At 36.3% G+C, this 24,422-nt stretch overlaps 1 protein-coding gene across 6 annotated transcripts in view; it reads left to right on the top strand.

Annotated features, from left to right (window-relative positions):
• The window catches only part of KDM4C (lysine demethylase 4C), a 426,956-nt gene that overhangs the window by 299,322 nt on the left and 103,212 nt on the right, over positions 1-24,422 (top strand). For all 6 annotated transcript variants that reach the window (XM_077774817.1, XM_077774795.1, XM_077774812.1 and 3 more), the window contains 2 exons: positions 3,129-3,184; positions 5,905-6,013. In XM_077774817.1, coding sequence (XP_077630943.1) covers positions 3,129-3,184; positions 5,905-6,013 — 165 coding nt within the window. The remainder of the gene's footprint in view (positions 1-3,128; positions 3,185-5,904; positions 6,014-24,422) is intronic.

The raw sequence follows: 24,422 nt of genomic DNA, 5'->3' as shown, positions 1-24,422 counted from the left end.
GTGCTTGTGACAGATCAGCTAATTTGCACCTTGTGAGGGATGGTGCACAATTACATAACTAGATATAACTTTTATTTTCCTACTTATTTTTTCAAAATTGAGTGAACTGAACAGAAACCATGATATCATATATATCATGTAAATCATATAAATAACTATCTAGCCACAAATATTTTTGCCTTTTACTAAGAAAAATGATTTTTCAAGTAAATTGTGACAAAAATAACTCCATGTCAAATCATTATTTCTAACATCCATGTTAGGTCACCAGAGCCTGCAGCTTCCTTTCCTTAGTGCCCTAGTATGTGAAAATAATCTTTGCAGTTTTTTAAACCTTTGGCAATTTTCAATATTTTCATTCTGCCCTAGTTTGCCATTTTTCTCATTTATTTAACAAACTCATCTGGAAATGTATTCTCTATTGGGTATCATAATAGAGAAAGAGTAACCTGACATATTCCCACAGCACTCCTCGATCTTACAGTTTACTGAGGAGAGCAAAATGAATTCAACAAATAGTTAAAAAGAGTAATGAGTGAGAAGTAACTGGGCCAGGAGACTAGGAAAGCCTTTTCTGAGGAATCACAATTGAAGTTGAGATATTAAGGATGTATCAGTGTAATTAATAGACACAGAGTAGTAGAGTGAGGCTGGACAAGGTCTAGGCCTGACTATCCTGGCCCTTCGAAACAATGGTAAGTCCTGAGAAGCATTCAAATCCATTCTGGTGGGTTCCACACTGACATAGGGTGGCTGTTGCAGTAATGTAGATCTGCTGAAGGGCGCTTGGGTTATCAACTAATGTGGCAGCAGTGATGGTGGAGAGATGAGGGTGGGTTTGGACATGTGATCGACAGAACTCAATTAATTAGATTTAGGATGAGAGGAAAATTATGTCTTCCAGCATGAACTAGAAAGGTGGGTTGTGCCACTGATAGGAAACAGTGGGGGAGTTGAGAAGGAGACATGAGTTCATTTTTGCGTGTGTGTTTGAGATGCCTGTCGAATGTCAGTCAGACATACCAGGAAATTAATGTTTGAGTCACTCACCGGCCTTTTGAGAGTCAAGGTAGTGGATCAGATGCCCAGCAAACATATGTGGATCAAGAAGAGAATGGGGCCTCTTACAAAAATTACAGTGTTTAAGGAGTGTGGAAGAGATGGCTGTTAAAGGAAGCAGAGGATCAACTAGAGATGGAGAAGGACAGTGAGGGGTGTGTAGGGTGATAATAACTACAGGTAGAAACTGTCAGGTATGCTTCACAGTGTTGAATGCCGCTTAGAGGTCAGGTGAACCAGAACTTGGAATTATCCATGAGATTTTGTGACATGGAGGTCACTGATGATCCCAGAAAGAACTAGTTTCATATTGTGACCAGTGCAAGTCTTCTCAGCTTTATTTAAAATCTCGAGTCTATCTGTTCTGTTTGAGAGGACGCTCTCTTCCCAGTGTGATAGCAGACTGCAGTGTGTGCACCTTTCTGTGATCCTTTCCAGGTGCTTTAAAGTGGTTGCCATGCTGCTTTGCTGTATTTAACTCTGCTAACATGTCCCTGTAGGCTTCTTCTCACTACTAGTTTCATTTATCAGAACCCTTATGCTCTTAATGTCTGAGCTCCTAACCCTCCACAGCCTTCCTTTACTGCATTCCCACTTTGATACTGGCATCATTTTATAAAAGTGAAAATATTTTACCTCTTGTTTTCATTTTCATTTTCTCTCTCTGTGTTAAAATACTGGAAACATATTTAAAATCACTTAATGTTTTATGAAATTGTTTTTGAGTAGTTTAGATATTGAATAATTTGAACTGGCAATATTCAGACTGAACTCTTACTTTCAGTGTGTGCTTCATCAAAACCATTATTTCAAAGGCCTCTAAAATCTGGCTTTGTTATGGAGAAAATCCATCAAGTTATCTCCTTGAGCTGGGTTTATAATGGATTCAGATGCATATATACATGGCAGCTTTTGCTACTCTGAACCTTTAAGAATAACTCAGGAAATTTCAAATAGATGTGCAGAAGCTTTCCAGACCCACAAAACCATTGAACATTTCTGGTTGTTGCTTTGCCTTTTTTGTCACCTTTTAGGAGTTATATAGATATATTGATTCTTCTCAGTTGTTTTGGTATTGAGCTCCTCAGAAAAATAAAAGCTATNATATATATATATATATATATATATATATATATACATATATATATACACACACACACACACATATATAGTGTGGAGAGGGGAAAAAAACCAAAATAACCCATAGTTATTTTAAAAAATGTATTAATGCAAGAAATTGAGAGGGCATCTATTAATGCTTGAGGTTGAACATTTTTAAAGTTACTTAGGTATTTAATTTAAAAAGTCTAGGTCAGCAAAGGCTCTGGCCCTGTTTTCCCATGGACTTTTTCATAGGGTTTTAGTGGGAAATGATAAAATCTGTATTTGCAGTAAAGGGAGTCCTCTTCAAGTGTAGCAGTCTATGCCTACCCGTGACATATAAAAGTGCCCAAAATGTAAACTTTTGTGGGGAGGAGACATTTCATGGCACTTTGTTCTGAAGGTGATGGATAGCCTGGGTTTTTCCAATATCATTTGCCCACAGAAAGACCCAAATGATATTTTTGTGAAAAGAGTATCTTAAAAATAGCTTTTTGCTAATCCTTGTATAAGAATGAAGCCTGCCAAAACTCTATTTTGTAGCTCTCCTGTATACACAAATGGATTCCCAGAGCACAGGAGAACTCAGTCATATGTGTATTCTTTGTTCTAGAATTCTAGAACATACTGTCTAGGTTATCAAGTGCTCTGTGTCACAACTTTCCCTCAGTGTCACAGCTTTCCCTCAGATGGCAATTGAACATGATACCAGGGTAATGATGGTTCCATCTAGGATATATCTGTCTGTCTATCTATCTTGAGAGAGAGAGAATATTTTTGTGTGTATCCTCACTTTTCCTCCTCTATTTTTCCTTTCCTTTCTTGAACTGCTTCGAGATAGGACATTGTGAAGTTCCTGATGATTTTAATTTCAAATAAAAAAGTGTAATTTATGGGAATATTTAAATATATAGTAACAGTGTCTGTTAAATGGGTGTGATAATTGTGTGGCATTTTTTTTCTCCTAGGAGTGCTGTCTCTGCAATTTGAGAGGGGGTGCTCTTAAGGAAACGAAGAATAATAAGTGAGTAATGTGTTAATTGTGTTCAATTTCATTGTTTCCTTCTGCCATCTACAATGTTGAACCTCCATGTGGACTATTTGCTTTACCTCTCATTATTGGACATATTGTGCCAGAGCTTTTGCTGTCCATATCTGAAGTTGGGATTCTGTGCATGTCTTCAGAGACCATTTATTACTGAGAGCACAGCACATTCCCCTCTGCTGGATGAAGGTGGTCTAAGTCTTGCTTCTCTCCATGTCTCTGACACCGATGAAGAATAACCCCTCTTTCACTAGTGGTGTTTTTAAAGTGAAGGCGTCATTGGGATCCTAGTGTTTAATATGATGAATCCTATTAGCCTAATAGAACCAGTGTGCCTGAAAACAATGAAATCTGTTACCAATCATAGTCATAATATTCAAACAAAATTATTTACTTTTAAAATCAAATTAATAAGAAAGTATGTGTACTAAAATAGAAACACAGGGAGAAAAACATTGATTTTCAGATGTAAAGGGGATAGCTGGAGAATGTGAAGAGAATCTTGAATGAGAGTAGTAAGTGAACAAAAAGAAAGACAATCTGGTTTTTACTGTGGTTGTTGAAATATATTTTTCCATGAATATTATTTTCATGACCCAATTTTAGCATTGACATGGGGACAAAGCATATTAAAGTTTCCTTTGGAAATAGGAATATGTTGAAATGGTAGAGGCAGGGGCACCTGGGTGGCTCAGTTAAGTGTACAACTTCAGCTCAGGTCATGGTCTCATGGTTTGTGTGTTTGAGCCCCACATTAGGCTCTGTGGTGACAGCTCAGAGCCTTGAGCCTGTTTTGGATTCTGCATCTCTGTCTCTCTCTGCTCCTCCCCCACTCGTTCTTTCTCTCTCTCTCTCAAAAATTAAAATAAACATTTAAAAAAATTAAAAAGAAGAAATGGTAGAGGCAGAGGTTGTAAACTGGCATTTAAAGGTCAAATCTATCCCCAATATAGGTTTCAGTTGACAAACACACAATTTTATAAATTTGATCTAAATTTTAAAAGTTGATAGATTTTATACAAACATCCAGATTTTTGTTTGTACTTGTAGTATAATTGTGCATCTCTATGTGGCAGTAACATCTTAGGATGAGAATCTGGCCTGAATGGGACAGATGCTACCCAAGTTACCATGATTTACCAGTATACGTATATTTGCTTACCTCCTGTCTGGCCCTGTGGGCACTAGAGTTGGGACCCTAGGTATAATGTAATGATTGAATTAGTGTAGCTATGTGCATTTGCACATGTTTCTGATTGCTTCTAAGAGTGAAGGCATTTATCATTCCTATGTTGATAAAGTTCAGTCTAATAGACTTTTATTTGCTTGATTTTAGATCTTCCTCTTTCACAGTCTTAGTTAATGTGATTGGCACAGTACTAAAAAATGTTGCTAGGTCTAGGGTATTGCACAAATTATGCGGACTGTGAGGTGATTTAGGTGGTTCCTGTAAATACACAGGTGGTAAGAACTTCTCTTCCTACTCTTGGACTTAGGGTAAAAAGGAATAATGTTTACTATAGAATTACAGTATTTATTTAGATTTGAAAGAATGTTCTGATGAGGTGGACACTTGTCCTCTTTCCCTGTGGCCTTTAAAGGCAGAGTGGTGTTATGCTGAGCGAAATAAGTCAGGCAGAGAAGGACAAATATCATATGTTTGCGCATATAGGAGGAATAGGAGGAACTTGACAGAGGAAAAAGGGGGAGAAGAAGGGGGGAAATGGTGGGGGAAAGGGAGAGAGGCAAACCATGAGAGACTCTTGAATGCTGACAAAAACTGAGGCCTGATGGGTGGGGGGGGGGGGGGGAGATGGGCATAGAGGAGGGCACTTGTGGGGATGAGCACTGGGTGTTATGTGGAAACTAATTTGACAATAAACTATTTGTAAAAAAAAAAAAGGCAGAGTGGAATCTTACGATGTTTGAGTGACATACTACACTTTGACTCAGAAATAGGCTGATGGATGTGATAATTCCTTCAAGGTATCTTTAAACGTCAAGAGTCTTTTATGTTTACTTGGGGCATAATATTTATGAGAAACTAAATAGTGTTAATGGAGACATTGTCATTTTTCTAGAGTAATTCAGAATTTGAGAGGAGATACTAGGTTTTAAGTAGGAAATGAGAGAACCAGCTAATTTCATTCCTCCTTATCTCGGGTTCCTTTGGTTATAGTAGGATTGTAATGAGAAACAATTTAATTAAAGACTTAATCAGTACTAATTCTCTTAGAAAACTTTTACTATTCTAATTTCCATGATACTTGCATTATGCAAAAAGATTATATAGTCTATCCAATTCATACCTTGTATTAATTGAACTAATCTTTTGCCACATATTGATTTGCTTAAGTATATTAAACACCTGTTATATTTCAGTACCAAATGAAATAGCAGCCCTACATTTTAGTAGTTTGCAGATCCAGTTTAGAAAAACATCATATATTGATAGGATCGAGTCTTTGGTCCTCACCCCATTCTGTAAGTTGCAGTTGTGGGCACGTGTGGTACTGAATCTGTCCAGGTATCACCCGAGAGGTTTAAACTTCGGAATCTGTTTGTGATGGATTTAGGCTGTTGACTTTCCTTCTCATCTGTGCATTTACTATCTGTGAGAATTGCCACCGCCTAGTTAAAGTGTGCGGTGTGCAAGTTTAGGGAACTTTTGTTTATGTTTCATGTCTCCTTTCCCGTAGGTGGGCCCATGTCATGTGTGCCGTCGCGGTCCCAGAAGTTCGATTCACTAATGTCCCAGAAAGGACACAGATAGATGTAGGCAGAATACCTTTACAGAGGTTAAAATTGGTGAGTGGCAAAGCTTCTTTTTTATGTCATAAATTAGTGTTAATTTCATGTTCTGAATATTTCTTTTAATGCACACATTCTCAAGATAATTTTCTTTTAGCTTCATTTTAATATTCTACACTTTTTTCACTTTAGCCTAAATTTACTTATCTGTACCTATTCTTTCCCTGTTATATTTTAAGTATGCATGTAACCTTCCTCAATTCTGTTTCAAATGAGGCAAAAAAATACTACTTTTTCTGGATTAGTGTGAATTTTCAAACCATAGGCTGTCTGGTGAGGTTGAAATATCTATCTTTATTTCAATTGTTTAGTCTTTCTCTCTGGCCTATCTTTGGTTGGTCCTGACTTGTTGTACCTAACCTGATTTCATTATTGCAGAAAATAGAAAAAAGTTTTTTGTTTTTTTTTATTACCAAGGGATTTTTTTTCACGTACAAATAGATATAAGTCATTTAACTTGCCAAACTCTCTGGCTGATTATCTTCTGACCAGTTTAGGAACTTTCATAGAAATCTTCCTACTGGTTCTCTTCTTCATTGCAAAGAAGGCCTTTAATTCCTCAACATTGAAGTAATGTTGGAGTTCAGTTAAAGTGTGAGCCAAAAGAGCATTAGTATAGGCCCTTACATTTCATATTTAATGATAAGTCTTTCTAATATTACATTGCATGATCTAAAAAATACTAGAGTGTGTTTTACACATGGATTTAATTCCCTAGAATTTCTTCAGTACTTGTTATTTTTGACTTGAGGTCTTTCCACTATAGAATATTTTGGGCACTGTAGCTGTAACTTTCTACCCAGTTATTAACTTGTTACTAGTCTCTTGTCCTTCAGGGAGCTGGGTGTATTGTCTCTGGAGCTTTGTCACAGGCACTTAGAATCTGGTCTACAGTGTTTCATTCTCAGAGAAGGAAAAGTATATATGGTTATGTTTAAGAATTTCACATCAGTAGAAAATATGTGGTCCTTTGTAGCTGCATGAAGAATTTCACATCACTAGAAAATATGTGGTCCTTTGTGGCCCTGATGATTGTCATTGGTAGGTGTGAGTGGTGGGACCAGGATGCTCAGGATATTGTAATGGAAGTTTTGTGAATCAAATGGAAATAATGGGTCATTTAAATGGCCCTTAGAAGCTCACAGTGATATCAGAAGAGAATAAAAAGTTCTTCAGCTCCTGGACTTCCCATAGGAAAGTTTGAAATCTTGTGTCTTGGTCAACAGTTGAAACACATACACACACACCAATGAGAAACAAAAAACATTTGCCAGAAATTAGGCCTATGAGGCAGGATATTAAAAAAATGTTGAGTTCATCACATGTTGAAGAATTCAATGTTTATTAGGACAAATATTAACAAAAGTCTTACATTTTAATTTTTTTCTAATTTAAAAGGGTTATGTATTTGCAGAAATTCCAGCACTGCATTTAACAGTCTTTGGTTCTCTGTTCTGAAAATAGATGACTTCTGTTACCAGTTTAATACCCCTCAGAATGAGTGGTTACTGCTCTTGATGTGTTTCCTTAAGGAACTATATCCTGGCAAATCTAGTCCATAAATGGTTCCTTAATGATTTATTGTTCCTGACAAGAGTCCCAAAGGGCTTTTAAAGGAATATCAGGAAAGAACAACATGGGATTATTTCAGTGCCATTCAGAAAGTTTTATTTAGAAATTTGAAATCTGAAATGGTAAAGCTTACTGTTTTCTTCACAAGGATATGCCTCACCTTGATTGTATATATCACATATTATTTATAGAATGTTTTAATCCTTAAACAATTGGTATCTTGAAAAGAGTGTTTTGACTGAATTTAAGATCACATAAAGTCTACTTCTGATGTCAGTGTAGAGTGTTTATTGATATATTTGGCTTAAAGTGGCAGGTAGTAGATCAGATAGTTTTCTATATTCAATATGCATGGAGAGGTTTTGGAGTGGTATTTATAAAAATAGTCACATGGTTAAGTGGGAAAGTATAAGGAAAAACTTCATTTTGTGGAAAAAGTCACTTAAAAATGTGGTTATAGTTTGAAAGTGGGCAATAGCCAAAAGTCTGGATGACATTTTTGTAAGAATTCTCAAGAAAAGAAGCATCACTGTAGTGAATCTCCCATCACACAGTGTCTGTGCACTAGTCTTTCTCACTTGGTGATCAGACTCAGCTAGACTGGCTTTGAATAACAAAATTCACAAACAATCACTTGTGTGTGGTGTGGGATGCCTTACCAGGGATTGGGATGCTGTGCCCTATATGTACAGTCAAGGGTATGCTTTCCTGATTGTAATTAGTATTCTTTTAAAGTTTAAGTAATCTATTGGTACATGGCCAACATTAGTTGTCAGTATCAATTTATTTCACCAAACAATTATTACCTTACCTTGCCAGATACTTAGTGTATATTTTTAAATGAGACATTGTTTCTGTCTTTTGGCATCTTACAGTCTAGATGGGCTTTCTCAACTTTGGCCCCGTTGATGTTTTACACAGGATAATTTTTTGTTCTGGGTGACTCATGCGTTGTTGATTGCAGCAACCCTGACCAAAGAGACCACACCCTCCAACATATATTCTGGGAAGCAATATCATTCCCATTTGAGAACCAACCCACTGGTCTGTTGGGAAGATATATATATAAAGATGAAATTTTAATTTTTGTCATTTTCAGACAAAGACTATCTTGGTTGAAAGAAGTAAGTTGGAGACTGAGAAAATAGAAATTCTTAATTGTTTTTTAAAGCAATCCTAGAGAACTTTTTTGGCAAATTGTTTGAATTTATTTGTCAATAAAGTAATGAAATTTGGCAACATGTGTATTTACTACTGTATGATTATTATATAAATATTTTAACATTACTTGTTCTTATAAAAATTGAACAACCATGAATACTAATCAAGTGATGTGTATTTGAGTATGTAATTTTGGGTATTTATGGAATAAATAAAGCCAGCAAATTGTTATTATTTCTGGTTCTGGCTTAAAATTACTGTGACTGGAAGGTCTGATCACACAATATCAAATGTCTTCTGCTTTTTTATGGTTTCTCCTTGAAAAGTTGTGGTGGTAAATTTATGCACAACTTTGTGTAAGCTACTCCAAAGCAAGCATTGATTTCCTTACTAACATCACAGACACACAGATGATTAAGTCCTAGCAGCTAGCAGTACTTCAGAAAGCCTGTGGAACTGGAACACCCATGCAGCTCTTGCTCTGTTGTCCGAGAGTTCTGATGATGGAATTTCTGGTCAGATGAAAATTGAAAGCTGAAATGACCTATTGTAGGAATAGTGACCTATTGTTCATCCATGAAGCAGCTGCAAGGGGGAGGGGAGTTCTGAGCCTCTCCCCAGTGCCCACTAGGTGGTGCTACTGTACAAGGTTTTCATCCCATTGCCCTTAAATCGCCTCCCTCAGCAAGTGCCTAATTGGAGTCCTGCCCACATTCATAGAGCTGTGTGTGTGTGTGTGTGTGTGTCTGTGTGTCTGTGTCTGTGTGTCTGTGTCTGTGTGTCTGTGTGTGTGTGAGAGAGAGAGACAGAGACAGAGACCCACAGAGACCCAGAGAGACAGAGAGGGTTGGCAGCAGAATAACAAAAGTGCTACTGGTTGTTCATTCAAAGTGCTGAATTCCAGAGGGCAATTTTTTCATTCAGTTTTCATTTAGCCATAAGAAAAGAGCAGGTTTCCCTTCGGGCAAGTTAGTGTTTTTCTGTATGAGTAATAAGCAATGCTAATAACAGCTAGTAACTACAAGAGGCTTAAGGAACAGCTGCTAGCAAACCAAAGTTTAAAATGTCTTCTGAAGTATGAAAGCTGTATATTTAAGAGGTGATCATTATTATTAGTCTTTCTGGAACATGGAATAGTGGAATTTTTGAAGAGGTATTGAATGTTTTGATAATACTCTTGTTAGCCTTTTATTTATCTATTGGTTCAACTTGCAGCTTTTGAAATATCTCTCTGTACAATTTTTTTGTGTAGGAAGGTTTTTTCCCCCCATAGAGGGTATAAGAAGGGATTTGTTTACTTTAGCAGATTTTCCCTCTTACTTACAATAACCATTTTTATTAAAAAAGAGAGAACAAATGGAAAACAACTTTTCCAGTGTTCATCAGTGGATTATGTTGATCCTAAAATGGTGTGTGAACCTTATTCTCATCCAGCCACCTTGTTTGGTAATGTCACAGGTGTGGCCTCTGCTCATCAGATAATTAAATAGACAACAATGATGATGCTAGACTTATTTTCAAGACAGTGTATTTTGTTTTATGTGGTTGATAATTTTAAATACTTTAATAAAAGTATTTACTAAATACTTTAAAAAGTAGTTAATAAAAGTCATTAGTTTCTAAACTAAACAAAATTTTAGTGCAAAAATTATTTGGCATATAGTGATCTTTATCCAAATAGTTTGGTTTTTTCTTTCCTTTTATTTCTTTAATAACATTTAGTTTTTGTGTAGAGTGATTATCTCGAAGGTTATGAAAGTAATTGCTGTCTTATCTTTAAAAATGCCACAGGTTGCTATCTAACAGCACCAGGTTATCAAGCAGAGGCATCCTTTAATAGGAAATAAATGGCTGAAAGTGACCTGAATAGGCTATAGCTAAAGTTATGTCCAGAAGGGAGAATCATTTATTCTCTGTCAGCCTAGGCAGTCTTCTGATTATTAATGCACATTCTAGATTACTTGGTATTTTTCTTCCCTCATTTTGAATGATTTCCTTTGCCTCTGCATGACTTTTCAACATGTGAAAAGCTATTCTTTTGGTAAGCCCTGTCACAAATCCCTTGTGTTTTCCAATACCTTCTCCACTCTCCAGTGAGCATCAGAGCATGGTGTCTTGTAGGACAAAGAATGAAGAGGATGCTGAGTACTTTCCTACTCCCTACTTGAATGGTGTGCTCAGGGACAGGGAGTCTAGGGGTTTGTTTCAAGTCATAGATGACTGGTGTGCCTGAAGACTGAAATAAAAATTTGACCCCACGTCACACAGATTTTAGAATTTACTCAATCATTTCCTTTTCTTAATTCCTTCTGTCTTGTTTTCTATACTAATACGATTGGTTGGCCATGGTCATAACTGAATCTCTGGAAGAGGAACAAAATTGTGCAAAGATGGGAATACAAGAAAAGGAAATAGAGATAAGACACACATGAAGTTAGAATGTCTTTTTTTTTAATTTTCACAATGAAAAAATATATAAGTAAAAGTTATCAGGAAGAAGAATTAAGGACAGAAATTTAGGTCAAACAGTATATTTTTTGTATAGTAGAATCATACAGAAGACAGCAGTATTGTCTATCTGCTGAAATAATCTTCAGCATCAGTATTGCCTTTGGAAGCAGATCACCAAAAATTCTTTAAATTTGATTATAAAATTTAAGGGAAGAGCATTTTAAGAACCCAACAAAAGGAGTAAAACAACATGAAGTTCTGGTATTTGTTACATACTTACCATGAATGTCTGTTACATACATTGATCACTTGAAGATTAAATTAATTAAAGATCTGTGGAATTTATATAAATAAAACAGCAAGTCAGATTTCTAGATTCAAAGAAATCTTGGAAAATTGCAGAGGACCTTAAATTCAGCCATTAGTTTAAATTTTTTTCCTTTAGGGAGAGAAAGTTCTCAATTAGAAATACTATAAGAATATTTATGGGACACCTGGGTGGCTCAGTCAGTTAAGTGTCTGACTTGGGCTCAGATCATAATCTCATGGTTTGTGGGTTCAAGCCCCTGCATTGGACTCTGGAGCCTTGCTTCAGATTCTGTCTCCCTGTCTCTCTGCCCCTTCCCTGCTTGTGCTCTGTCTTACACACACACTCTCTCTCTAAAAATAAATATTTAAAAATTACATATTAAATTGCACATATCAAAGCAAATGATTTTTATCGTGATTGCTGTCATTGCATAAAAACTTTTGCCGTTCTCTCACCACACACCCTGGCTGGCACAGAGCCTTTGGTTTCTCTGTGTGTAGACATTACTAAGATTTTTACATTTGAAATCCTATTTTTGCAACCAAATAGAGGGAGAAATGAATTTTGGAATAGCTGGGGTTGCCCCCAGGCCTTCAGTGACCTCTGATATGTATCTGACGAGTGAACCAAGCACAGGCACAAGTGTTCTTTGAGTGAAGAACATCATTTTGAAAAGGAATTTACACTGCAATGATGACTGAGCTACTAGCCTTTCAGTATCTGGCTGAGACCAACTATTCTGCTTAGAAGCCTCTATACACTTTAAAATTTGTACCTGAAGGCAAATAATAGTGAACTTGAAAGCCAGAGATTATAGTTTTGAAAGGTACATCAATTCTGAAAATAGAGTGGTTTCACTGTGGTATTCCATCTGAAGAGTTGAGTCAAGGGGAAAAAAATACACCCAGGCTTCCTATTTCTTAGAATAAGGCACTTGTTCTCTTGCTAACTGACTTGTGTTATCAGATGTATTGCATACTAAAAACAGAATTACTGAGAGATAGAGTTGAGGTCTGCTTCATGTGCTGGAAGATCACCCTCAGTCCTATTTAGTTAATGTTACAGCAGTGTTAGAGATCAGCTTCACTTCTTTCTAGAGGGATCACGGTTGTATTTTGACAGAGCCTCTGTTAATGCATTTTGGGAAATGTAAAGATGTTATCGATTATCTTTCATCACTTTGAACGAAAATATAGCATTGTAAAGACAATAAAAAAGTGCCATTGTGTTCCACGTTAACATATGTACTGTTTTATTCACATATTCAGTTGTTTTCAAAGACAAAGAGGAATTGTAAGAGAAAAATAAATACTGACTATGATGAGAGACTTTTTTGTTTAAATGCAGCTGAGGAAAAATTTGCTTTTAATAAAGTGAACTCCTGAAGGAGGAATAAGTTTTACTACAAATGAAATAGTTGTGTGGCGTGTGTGGTCCTATTATTTAATAAATTCAGTATGAAATTCACAATATCATTAAGACAGTTCTTCAGGATTTCAACAAACACGGTATCCTCAACTTTGTAAGATTTTTAAATAAGTTTAGTGTAAAAAAATGTACATTAGTAGCTGTATAGTACTTAACTGTCAGAATGATTTGCTGCAGGGACTAGATCCTATTGCAAGCTGTCAAATTTGTATATTGCTGTAATACCAAACCATAAAATCTTTTGAGTAAAATGGAAAATGTCAGATAGGCATGACTACAAATAATATACTTTCTGAAGGCTGTAGACATCTATAGGAGAAAATGTGTAAATGCATGAAATGTTATCTTGTTACTATGGATTTTTCTTTATCTCCTGAAAGAAAACTCTGAGGCAAAAGGAAATTGATTGGAATCTTTAAATTCTTACTTTTGAACTCATTTTTCCTAGGGACTAATTTTTGCAACATTATTAGATAGATAAGTAGAACTTCAGATGATTCATGATTAAAGAATATTGTAAGAGAGTAATCTTATTTTTTAGCTTGCATTCCTGAATTGTTCAATTTTTCTGATCTTAACCTGTGTGACTAGTGATTACTGATGGATCTTTTAATTGAGTTAGTGAGCTGGGGTCAGAGTTTCAGAGATGGGGTCCCCACTTCACTCCAACATTGAACTGGGCCAATGCCAACAAACCCATGCCAAACCAAGGCAGCTGCTAGATGACTCTAAAGGACCCACAAGATTTTTCTTGAATCTAAAGGATTCAACAGTGATTGATAGCAGAGAGGTTGTAGTTTTGGAAAGGTATAGTTGTTATTGTAAAACAGTGGATTCATTGTTATTTGTTTTTCTAATATTTTAGCATAAATTAAGTTGTTTATTCTCTCAGAAGGGTGTTTTTAGAATCCACAAAAATAAGTTATGAGATGATTTTGTATAGAGTGTGAATCGTTTCACAACTTGTAATTAATTTAACATATCACTGTGGTATATTTTCGGCGTGTTCTTTGAATTTGGTGATGTCATTTTCTAACATGAGCTCATAGATACAGGTATCAGCACTGTTTTAGCCAGCCACAGTTTGGGCTTCCTGACTGAAATATGAAAAGGTCTTTACATTAATCTGTGTTACTGTTTGGATCATGTAATTGTAAGTCTCTGTTACATTAAGATTAGACTGTTTGTATCCAGTGTCCTCTACTTAAGCAAGCCTGCCATGCAAATTAACCTCTCTTAACCTCATCTAGAAACTGGGGTAGTTGTGAGGATGAAGTAAGAAAGTGAAGGGCCTGAAATACAGTTGCCTCCAAAAGTTAGTTATTCCTTATGGCTAATGACTCATAAATCTCTGGGAGCTGCCTTTTGGCCAGTCAGGAACAGAGCATATAAATATTTCTAAGGAGGGAGTAAGTTCCTGGCTCTTTCTCATATGTTTGTTTAGTCATCTGTTCAACAATTATTTCTTTAAGACTTGCTTTGTGGTTAAGTGATAGATTTTATTTCATTTCTACAAAGATTACAGAATAATGGAAGTTATTGAACATTAGACAAGCAAACATTAGACAAGCAAAGCGGTATGAAAAGATCTTTTGTAATAGAAATCTGCACTGCAGAGAAGGACCTTACTAGATTTGGAGTGTCAGGGCTGACAATACAGAGGTACAGAAAAGCTTCCTGGAAGAAGCAGTGCCTATAATACTTCATCTGAGACCTGAAAGATGAGAAGAGCTAGCTGGAAGAGGAGTCAGTATGCTTAGTAGCCTGGAAGTAGAGGGAATTGTAAGGTCTAGGAAATGAAATTTTAGTAGAGCTGGAGCATGAAGTATGAAGAGGGAGAGTGGAGTCTTGAGGAGAGGAGGTCTCAGATGGTCTAGTACTATGCTGTCCAACATGATAGCCACTGGCCACTAATGGCTTTTGAACACCTGGGATGTGGTTAGTGTTACTAAAGAACTGAACTTTAAAATTTTGGTTTTTAGGGGCACCTGGGTGGCTCAGTAGGTTGAGTGTCCAACTCTTGATTTTGGTTCAGGTCATGATCCCAGGCTCGCGGGATCCAGCCCCATGTCAGGCTCCACGCTTGTGGAGCCTGCTTGGGATTCTCTCTCTCTCCTTCTGCCCCTCTCTCTTTCTCTCTCTCTCAAATAAAATTTTTTTTAAATTTGTTTTTAGTCTCATTTACATCCACACACCTCCCACTGCAATCCACTAATCCTCTACAAGTTTAGGCCTAACCACAGATACTGAGCACCAGCACACAGGAGCTGTGTAATGTCTAACCCTGAAATATGCCTCTGTTGTACAGTGCCCAGCGACAGTTCTGCCTCTCTAGATGAACCCTGACTAAGACACCTCCCAGTTACTTTCCACTTCTCCTATGTAGCCTGCAGCAGGTGGGCAGTGGGATAATGTTGGCAGGAACTATATTTTCGCACTCCCCTTTTATTTTAAATTTTATTTAATATTAAATAAGCTAAACTTAAAAACTGAGGCAGCATAAACACATGAAAGACAACTATAGTTTTGGTATGTACACATTTGAAAACTCTTGAAAATTTAGTATCATAATTGAGAGCTGCTGTAAGTGTAAATACATAGCAAATTTCAGAGACAGTATTAAAAAAGAATGTGAAATATCTCATTAATTTTTATATTGGCTACATGTCAAAATGGTAATATTTTGGATTTGTTGACTTAAATAAGATATATTCTTAAAATTAACTTCAACTGATTTCTTTTTTATTGTAAAGTATACTTAACATAAACTTTTCATTTTAATCATTTTTAGGTATATATTTCTGTGGCATTAAATGTATTTACATCTCATGGCCTCATATCTTCAGAACTTTTTCATCTTTCTAAATTAAGCTTACTCATTGAACAAATAATTCCCCATTCTCCCCTCCCTCACCTGTTTTTTTTCCAGTCATCTAGTTTTATTTATTTTTTTCTTTCATAGTTTATTGTCAAGTTGGTTTCCATATAACACCGAGTGCTCATTCCAACAAGTGCCTTCCTCCGTGCCCATCACCCCGCCTTTCCCTCTCCCCCACCCCCATCAGCTCTCAGTTTGTCCTCAACTGTTTTTTAATGTTGTTCCTGAAATATTAAAAATTGTTGTGTGGCTTCTATTGTATTTCTGTGGACATTGCTGTTCTAGAAGACTTTGTACTTTATTCTAAACACAGTGGAGAACCTTTAATTACTGTTAAGTGGAATAATATGGTCATATTTGTATTTCAACTATTTTTTAAAGTTTATTTTTTTATTTTGGGAGAGACAGAGTGAGTGGGGGAGGGGCAGAGAGAAAGAGAATCCCAAGCAGGCTCTGCACTGCTGGCACAGAGGCATATGTGGGGCTCAAACTCACAAACCATGAAATCATGTCCTGAGCCAAAATCAAGAGTCAGATGCTTAACTGACTGAGCAACCCAGGAGCCCCTGAGCTCAGGGCTTGTCACCATTGGAAGGACCGTAGGGTTCAGGGGAAGTACATTTTGCACACACTTAATCTGAGGTCCTTGTAGCTCATCTGCTATTGCTCAGGAGAGAGATGTCCCAGAATCCACCTTGTTGTGGGTACGTAGCCATTTAACAACTTGCTACTAGATTGTTAAGGCTAGCGGCATGTAATGGTCAATGACTTATTACTGGTCAGTAATTCAGGGGTAGTGAACAACTGGGCTTTGTCTGGGTGTGCATTTGGTTCACGATAGTAGTTTGTATCTGCCACTCCAAATTCTTATTTGAAGTGTAATAGTCAAGCAAGACAGTGTCCGCCCTGGAAGTTTCATTTATGTTTTTCCTAGAACAAAGTTGAAAACGAAAATGAAATCTGTAGAAATGAAATAGTTTGGTTCATAAGAAGATGAGCAAGAAAGAATATCTCATGTTCTCATGAAAGATAAATGTGTCCTGCAACCAATAAAAACACAGTCTATTCTGGGATGTTGTTGCCAAGATGGGTGGGCACAGTATGAAAAAGGATTTGTTGTAAGAGTCACATGGTATTCACAAACCCATAAAAAGCATGATTGCTTTTAGTTGTAATTTCAGCTGATTTTAGTTTAAAACCATCTTTTTACTAATAGTTTTCAAGATAAAACTGACTTTAGGATAAAACTTTAAATTGTGAATTTTTTCCATTCAGAATATAAAATGCGTTCCATCTTTCTTTGGAAACAAAATATTTTACTTTAAATCAATGGAAAAAGTAGTCAAATAAATTGACCACTTTTCATTACAGGAATGTGCTTAAGGTTAATTAACGCTAACCATTTTTTCCCTTTGGTCATCTGTTGTTTCTAGTTGATTTAAAATGCATTGATTTTAAAACACTTATTCTCTATAGACAAAGCAAAAAACGTTGTGAAATCTTTTCACTAAAAAGAAGATATTTTTCAGTAAAAAGAATCATGAGATTCTGGCAAAAGTATAATTTTCATAGACTAATGAGCTTTCTGACCAGAGCCAACTGAGCTTCATGTGGTTTTCACAGTGATAAATTGACTGTGTCAAAACTTGCAATCTAGTCTGGTGAAATATTTTACTATGAAAGTTTAATTCTCATTTTTTATTTATGAAAGCAGGGGAGTGTCATACTAGCTTATAATATGCTGGCCATTTGGTATGATTTATTTCAATGAGTGTCACTTGTTGATGTGTTTAGTGATTGTTGACCTATATTTAATTCTAAAACTCTAAGTGGTATGAAATGTAATAAATCAGCTGCTGTAGTTATAAAAAAAAAAACCCCAAAAAACAAATCATGAACCTCAGATATATTCAGTTGTCTTTTCTTAGTTTTAATGATGTCACAGCTTTATATTTGACAGCTGTTGATTTGGGGGCAATGGAAGATTAAGAGATTTCTTTACAATTGTGGGAATCTGCTTAGAATAATTTCTACTACAAAGCGTATCTTTGAAATGTAATAAAATCATCTCTTGTTACATAATTTGGGAATTATAGCTTGTCATTTCAAAACCATTTTCAAGGTTTTGAGGAAAATTGTGGAGTAAAGAACATTTCTTTCATTCATTTATCTTTTATTCAGTAAATACTTAAGGAACTGATCATAGCATTTGGTGCTTGATGACAAAGTGCACAAGATGGATACGGTCATTCCTCTTTTTGGGTTTCCGTTCTGGAAGGATTTTGACGTAGAACGTCCAAGGAATGGTTTCTTCTTTGGGCCATTTTGGAAGTCAGAAGTCAGCCATTTTGGAAGGGCTGGAGTAGAAAATCATCTAAGGCATTTATTTACAGAGAGATTGAAATATGTATGTTTATTTCCTAACATTTTTCTCACGTAAATAATTTCTAACATAACATTTTTAAAATGTACAGGGGCGCCTGGATAGCTCAGTTGGTTAAGTGCATGACTCTTAATATTGGCTCAGGTCATGATCTCACAATCTTGAGATCGAACCCCGTGTTGGGCTCCCCAGTGAGTGAGGAGCCTGCTTGGGATCCTCTCTTTCCCTTTCTCTCTGCCCTTCTCTTGCTTGTGCTGTCTCTCTCAAATAAACTTTAAAAATGTATGTCTTTCAGATATGAAATTAGTTTGAGATCATTTTAGAAATAATAAACATCTTTAAAAACATAATTTTAAGGGGCACCTGGGTGGCTCAGTTGGTTAAGTGTCCAACTTTTGATTTCGGCTCAGGTCATGATCTCACAGTTCATGAGATCAAGCCCCTCCCTGACAGCATGGAGACTGCTTGGGAATCTCTCTCTCTCTCCTTCTCTTTCTGCCCTTCCCTGAGCTCAATCTCCCTCTTCCCCAAAAAAAGAATAAAAATAAAAATGTTTTTTAAAAATTAAAAAACCATAATTTTAAAATAGTGGTATACTGTTACTATAAAATTTCAAATTAGTCATAGCTCACAACAAAGTTAAATATGAATAAAAACATTCATAATAATGAAAAATTATTTGTTATATGTACTGTTTCAAATACCACTGTTTCTCAGAGTTGTTGTTTAAAGAATTCAGGAGTTATGTTACTTCTTTTATGCTGGACAGTAAAAGGCATAAACTCAGTACTGCTGTAGGAATTTGCTTTAAAATTTCTCTAGGAAAGGCCATTCAGAGATAACTATCTTTTGGTATTACCCTTTCTTATGTTTCTCAAAGCAATTCGTAAATATTTTTCAAATAATAATTTTAGTTGGCAGGTCAACTTAGAACTAAGAGGAAGATTAATAACCCAAATGTTTTTAGAAACAGCAAAAAAAATTTAAATACTTCTAACTCTTAAGTCCTATTTCTAAGAATCTTTTTTCATAATGTGAAAGTGAAGAAGCCAACAACATGAAAATCACTTCTTTTCCTGGCAGGCCCAGCAGTTAATATATGTGCATTTTCAGGCTTCTCAATTTGACAGGGGCAATCACCATTTAATTTCAAAATTCCATTTATCTTAGTGATAACCTTAGAACTATTGAGTCTTCTTTTCCTGTCTGTGACAGCATTACTGTGTCTCTGCTCTTTGCCACACGCTGATTTGGGGATCCCTGCCCCACAGCTATGGTATATAACACCACTGCCATGTGCATTCTGCATAGATAAGGCATGGCAGCCTTTTAACCTCAGCTTGCTATGCATGTGGAGGGGGACAGCCCACCTGCATTGGGGAAAGCAAACAAGCAGGCGTGATGTGTTCATCCTTAATCACGTTCTGTTTCTTCCAGAGATGTTTCAAGAAAATGACAAGCCACACTCTGAGTTCAGGTTATCAGCCTGAGACACATGCATGAGGTGCAGAGCATCTTCATAGCCAATAAGGCTAAACTGTACTATTGAACTTTGACCTGTTTATTTAATGTTAGAATTTTAATATATAGATCATGTGCAGCTCTTGGTCCTTACTCTTTATTTTTTTTCCTGAGAGATAGAGGGGGGGAGGGTCAGAGAAAGAGGGAGACACAGAATCTGAGGCAGTCTCCAGGCTCTGAGCTAGCTGTGAGCACAGAGCCTGACACGGGGCTCAAACCCACAAACTGTGAGATCATGACCTGAGCTGAAGTCAGATGCTTAACCGACTGAGCCACCCAGGCGCCCCTCTTGGTCCTTACTTTAACTTTTAGTTTCAAAGACTTATTGTTTTACTTATAAAAGTAAAATGCTTTTCTCTTCAAAGGTTAAAAAAAAAACAACTAAGTATATAAAATACACAAATAAAGGTCATCTCCAGCTCCATGGCACTCCACAGAAGAGATCATGCTTCATATTGATTCTTAGCTTTTTTCTATAGAAAAAACAGCTTGGAAGGATACAGCATTTTACCATCATATGTTATAATTAAGAGTATGTGTCAGGAGCTTATTATATATATGATAGTCAAACACATGTATATAAACCTATTTCATAAAAATATCAACCTTAAAGGTAGTTGTGTTTTTCCTTTGGTCTGTGAACCCACCAGTACTCCTAACATTTCACACACCTTTGTTTATCCTACCCATTTTGAAATCTTTCAGTCTGCATGTTTGAAGTTGAGTTTTTTTTTAAATAGAATTCCATTATCTGAATTGCACTAAAGGCAGTGCTGACTGGTTCTCGTGTGACTCGGAACCCATTTTCTCATGTATAAAACATTAAAAATGATTAAGTGCCAGTACAGTTCACAAATGTTTAATTTTTTAAAAGAATCTTTTGATTTGTAAATGGCTATAATTTCACAAGAAGTTATGAAGTTAGTATACTCTTCTCTGTTCTTCTACCAGGGCCCTCCTCTGGTTATCTCTTACCTACTTATAGTACAGCATCAAAACCAGGAAATTGATATGTATATAGAATTCTATATAGTTTCTTTATGTTTATAGCTATAATTTTATTACAAGGAAATGTAGTTCCCTGGAAATGGTCAAAAGGACGGTCAAACAAAAATAGTAGCAATGTATTATGGCTTATAGCATATGTAAAAGTAAAAGTAACTCTTGGTACTTGGTATAAAGCCCTGTAAAGATTGTGCAAAAATTTGATCTTACACTTCACCAGAGGACAAATATGGATAGTGCATAAGCACATGACAAGTTGCTTAATATCTTTATCCATTCGGTAAAGCAAGTAAGATCACAATGGGATGTCACTACCTATCTATGAAATAGTTAAAATCAATATGACTGCCAATACCAAGTGGTGATGCCAATATATAGCAACTGGAACTCTCTTACATTGCCGATGGGAATGCAAAATGGTACAGCCATGCTGGAAAAAAGTCTGTCATATTAAATTAAACATGCAGTTTACCATGTTGCACAGCAATCTCACTCCTAGGAATTTACCTAAATAAAATTTTATGTGTGAACAAAAACCTGTAAGTGACATTTTTAGTGACTTTATTTATCATCACCAAAATCTGGAAACAGCCAATGGTTTTCAACTGGTGAATGAATTAACAAACCATGGTGTATCCATACAATGTAATACCACTCAGCACTACAAAGATACAAACTGATGCCATCAATGTAGATGAGTCTTAAATGCAGCATGCTAAGTGAAAAAAGCCCGACTCAAAGGCTCCATATTATATAACTCCATTTATATTACATTCTGGCAAAAAACCCCAAAGCAAAGCTAACCCTCCTTCCCCAAAACTGTAAGGACAGAGACTGCACAGAGACGGAGTGTTGACTACAGAGGGATCCACTGGAATTATTTGTGCTGGTGGAATTGTTGTATATTTTAATTGTGGTGGGTGTTACATGACTGAATTGTTTTACTGAAATCTATAGAAGTCTACACATGAAAGGGTGAATTTTACTACAGTTAATTACACTGTAATTTTAAAATTATGTGTAAAACTTTGCAAAGGCCTATGGTGGGTGTTGACACGATGTGACTTCTGCCCAGTGTTCTGAATGTCAAAGTGAAGAAATTCAATAAAGCACAGTAAATGGTGGGAGTAACTGACTTTTTTAAGATAGCCAAATGCCTTGTTATCTAATTAGTGACATGCATGAATGGATAAATGAGATTTCCCCCTGTCCCTACCTACTATCCAGAGAAGCCACAGCCAAGAATAAAAATTATGTGTAAAACTTTTTTTAAAATATTACTAGATTGAAGGGGCACCTGGCTGGCTCAAATGGTAGAGCATGCAACGCTTGATCTTGGGATTATAAATTCAAGCCTTGTGTTGAGTGTAGAGATTACTTAAGAAAATAAAATCTTGGGACATCTGGGCGGCTCAGTCAGTTAAGCATCTGACTGCAGCTCAGGTCATGACCTCACAGCTTGTGAGTTCGAGCCCTGCGTTGGGCTCTGCTGACAGCTCAGAGCCTGAAGCTGCTTCAGATTCTGTCTCCCTCTCTCTACCCCTCCCCTGCCTGCACTCTGTCTCTCTCTCAAAAATAAATAAAAATATTTAAAATAAAATAATCTTTAAAAAACATTACTAGACTAACTATGGAAATGACTAACAAAACTAATGATAAATCGTTGGCATAGGGAGAAGGAAAATATTGCTGTCTCTCTCTCTCAGAAATAAAAAAATTTTTTTTAATTTAAAAGAAAAAAGGGGTGCCTGGGTGGCTCAGTTGGTTAAGCGTCCAACTTTGGCTCAGGTCAAGATCTCATGGCTCGTGGGTTTGAGCCCCATGTCAGGCTCTGTGCTGACTACCAGCTCAGAACCTGGAGCCTGTTTCAGATTCTATATCTCTCTCTCTCTCTGACCCTCCCCTGCTCATGCTGTGTGTGTCTCTCTCTGTCTCAGAAATAAATAAAAAACATTAAAAATTTTTAAAAGGGAGAAGGAAAATGTGAAAGGAAAGAAAATTAGAGGAAATCAAAGAATGGAGATGACAGCAGAAAAGGACAGGTTTTGGGAAATAAGAGGTAATAATGACTGTGACTGCTCACATCCCACCCCAAACTAAATGTTTTCTTTCTTGACCACATTGAACATTTGTGGCTGGAATCTTGTGCTCAGAAGGCTTTTCACGCAGATCTCCCCCGATTCAGAAAGTTCTGATCTTATGTAGTTATTTTCATAGTTAAAATCCTCCTGCCAAAATGATTCCTAAGAAGGGTATTAATCTTAGCTTCTACTGCTTCATCAACATAATCATTATCTCATTGAAGAGTAAATGAAATATTTGTTATGTTGGCACATTGGCTGGCACTGAGTAAGTTTCAGTAATTAAGTGTCATGAAGTTATGGTGTGACTCTTATTTAGTAGATGAGAAATCAGAGGTTTAAAGTGATTATATAGATACTAATCGAAGAGCTGTGCTAAACCTGGCCTCCTGACCCAAATCCCATGCTCTGTGCTATTAGGCTACATTCACCATTGATTTAGGCATCCCCTTGATCTTTTCAAAGGCTGAAAACAAGCAACGACATGCAGAAGTTAATTGTTTTCAGTATCTTCCATGAAAACGATCATCTCAATTCAGGTATACGACCCAGCTTTTGTTTTGTTTTGTTTTGTTTTGTTCTCCATTTCAGAGGACATTAAATGTGTGCAGTACTATAAAATGATGTCTATGTTATTTAAGTCCTTGGGAGAAATAGGTTGCAAGAGAATTGAGGAAGTATTCTTAAATAAGTTACAAAATATTCGAACATAGTGCCATTAGCCTTACAGGGCCCATCAAACTCCAGTTCACTCTTGCCTGGTGTCAGATCTGTTGGAAAGGTTTGACAAACAGTTGGTATGTCAGAGACAGAAGCCTCAGAGAGGTGCATAGAGGCACGTAGATCTATCATCTAAATGAACTCCACTAGTGTCAGGTGTCTTTGAATTCTAACGCACAGTGATGTGGGCACATGGGTTTTGTTAACCAGAAACAGCATTTTAACATTGACAGCTTTTAAAAAGAGAGTTCTAGATAAGGATTTGCTATCTGTAAAACTGCAAACTAATCTTTCCCTCAAATGAAAATATTGTACTGGAGCTCGCTTTATAGAGAAGAGAAGGATGTCATCATCGGGATTGATTTCCTAACATCTGAATCTTTTAAGTACATAAGCAGTTTTTATATAAGCTGTTCTTGGAACTTAACCAGAATGAAAACTTTGGTTATAGAAAGTTATGTACCATTTAACATTTGACCACTTTGTTTTTATGTTTGTGAAGTCCACATTATTTCCTTTATGTTGAAAAAGAATGCAAATACTTTTGAAGTATTCCAGGTACTGTATTAAACTCAACACGAACATTTCACCTGTCCACCCTTTGCAATTTTTATTATTTGTGAATAACTCTAAAAGGCCAGATTCTTGTATTTAGTAATTTTGCCAAGTCTTTTGTGACTGCTGTAGAAGGTATTAGCCAGTGACCCTAGCTGACCATCCAGCATTGACACGTTAACATAACCTGTTGCTTCTATACATCAGAATACATGTTTTACATGGAAAGGTACATGTTCTACAGGATTTCATGGATTTGGGTGTTTACAGAGGTCTCCAGACCTCTGACAATATCTTCTACCATATGTAATGAGTAGATGATTTCCATACTTAAGAATGCT

Source organism: Crocuta crocuta, unplaced genomic scaffold, assembly GCF_008692635.1.
Source record: "Crocuta crocuta isolate KB4526 unplaced genomic scaffold, BGI_CrCroc_1.0 scaffold251, whole genome shotgun sequence".
Lineage (NCBI taxonomy): Eukaryota > Metazoa > Chordata > Mammalia > Carnivora > Hyaenidae > Crocuta > Crocuta crocuta.
Note: the sequence above shows the minus strand (reverse complement) of the source record. Positions and strands in the feature narration are given on the sequence as shown.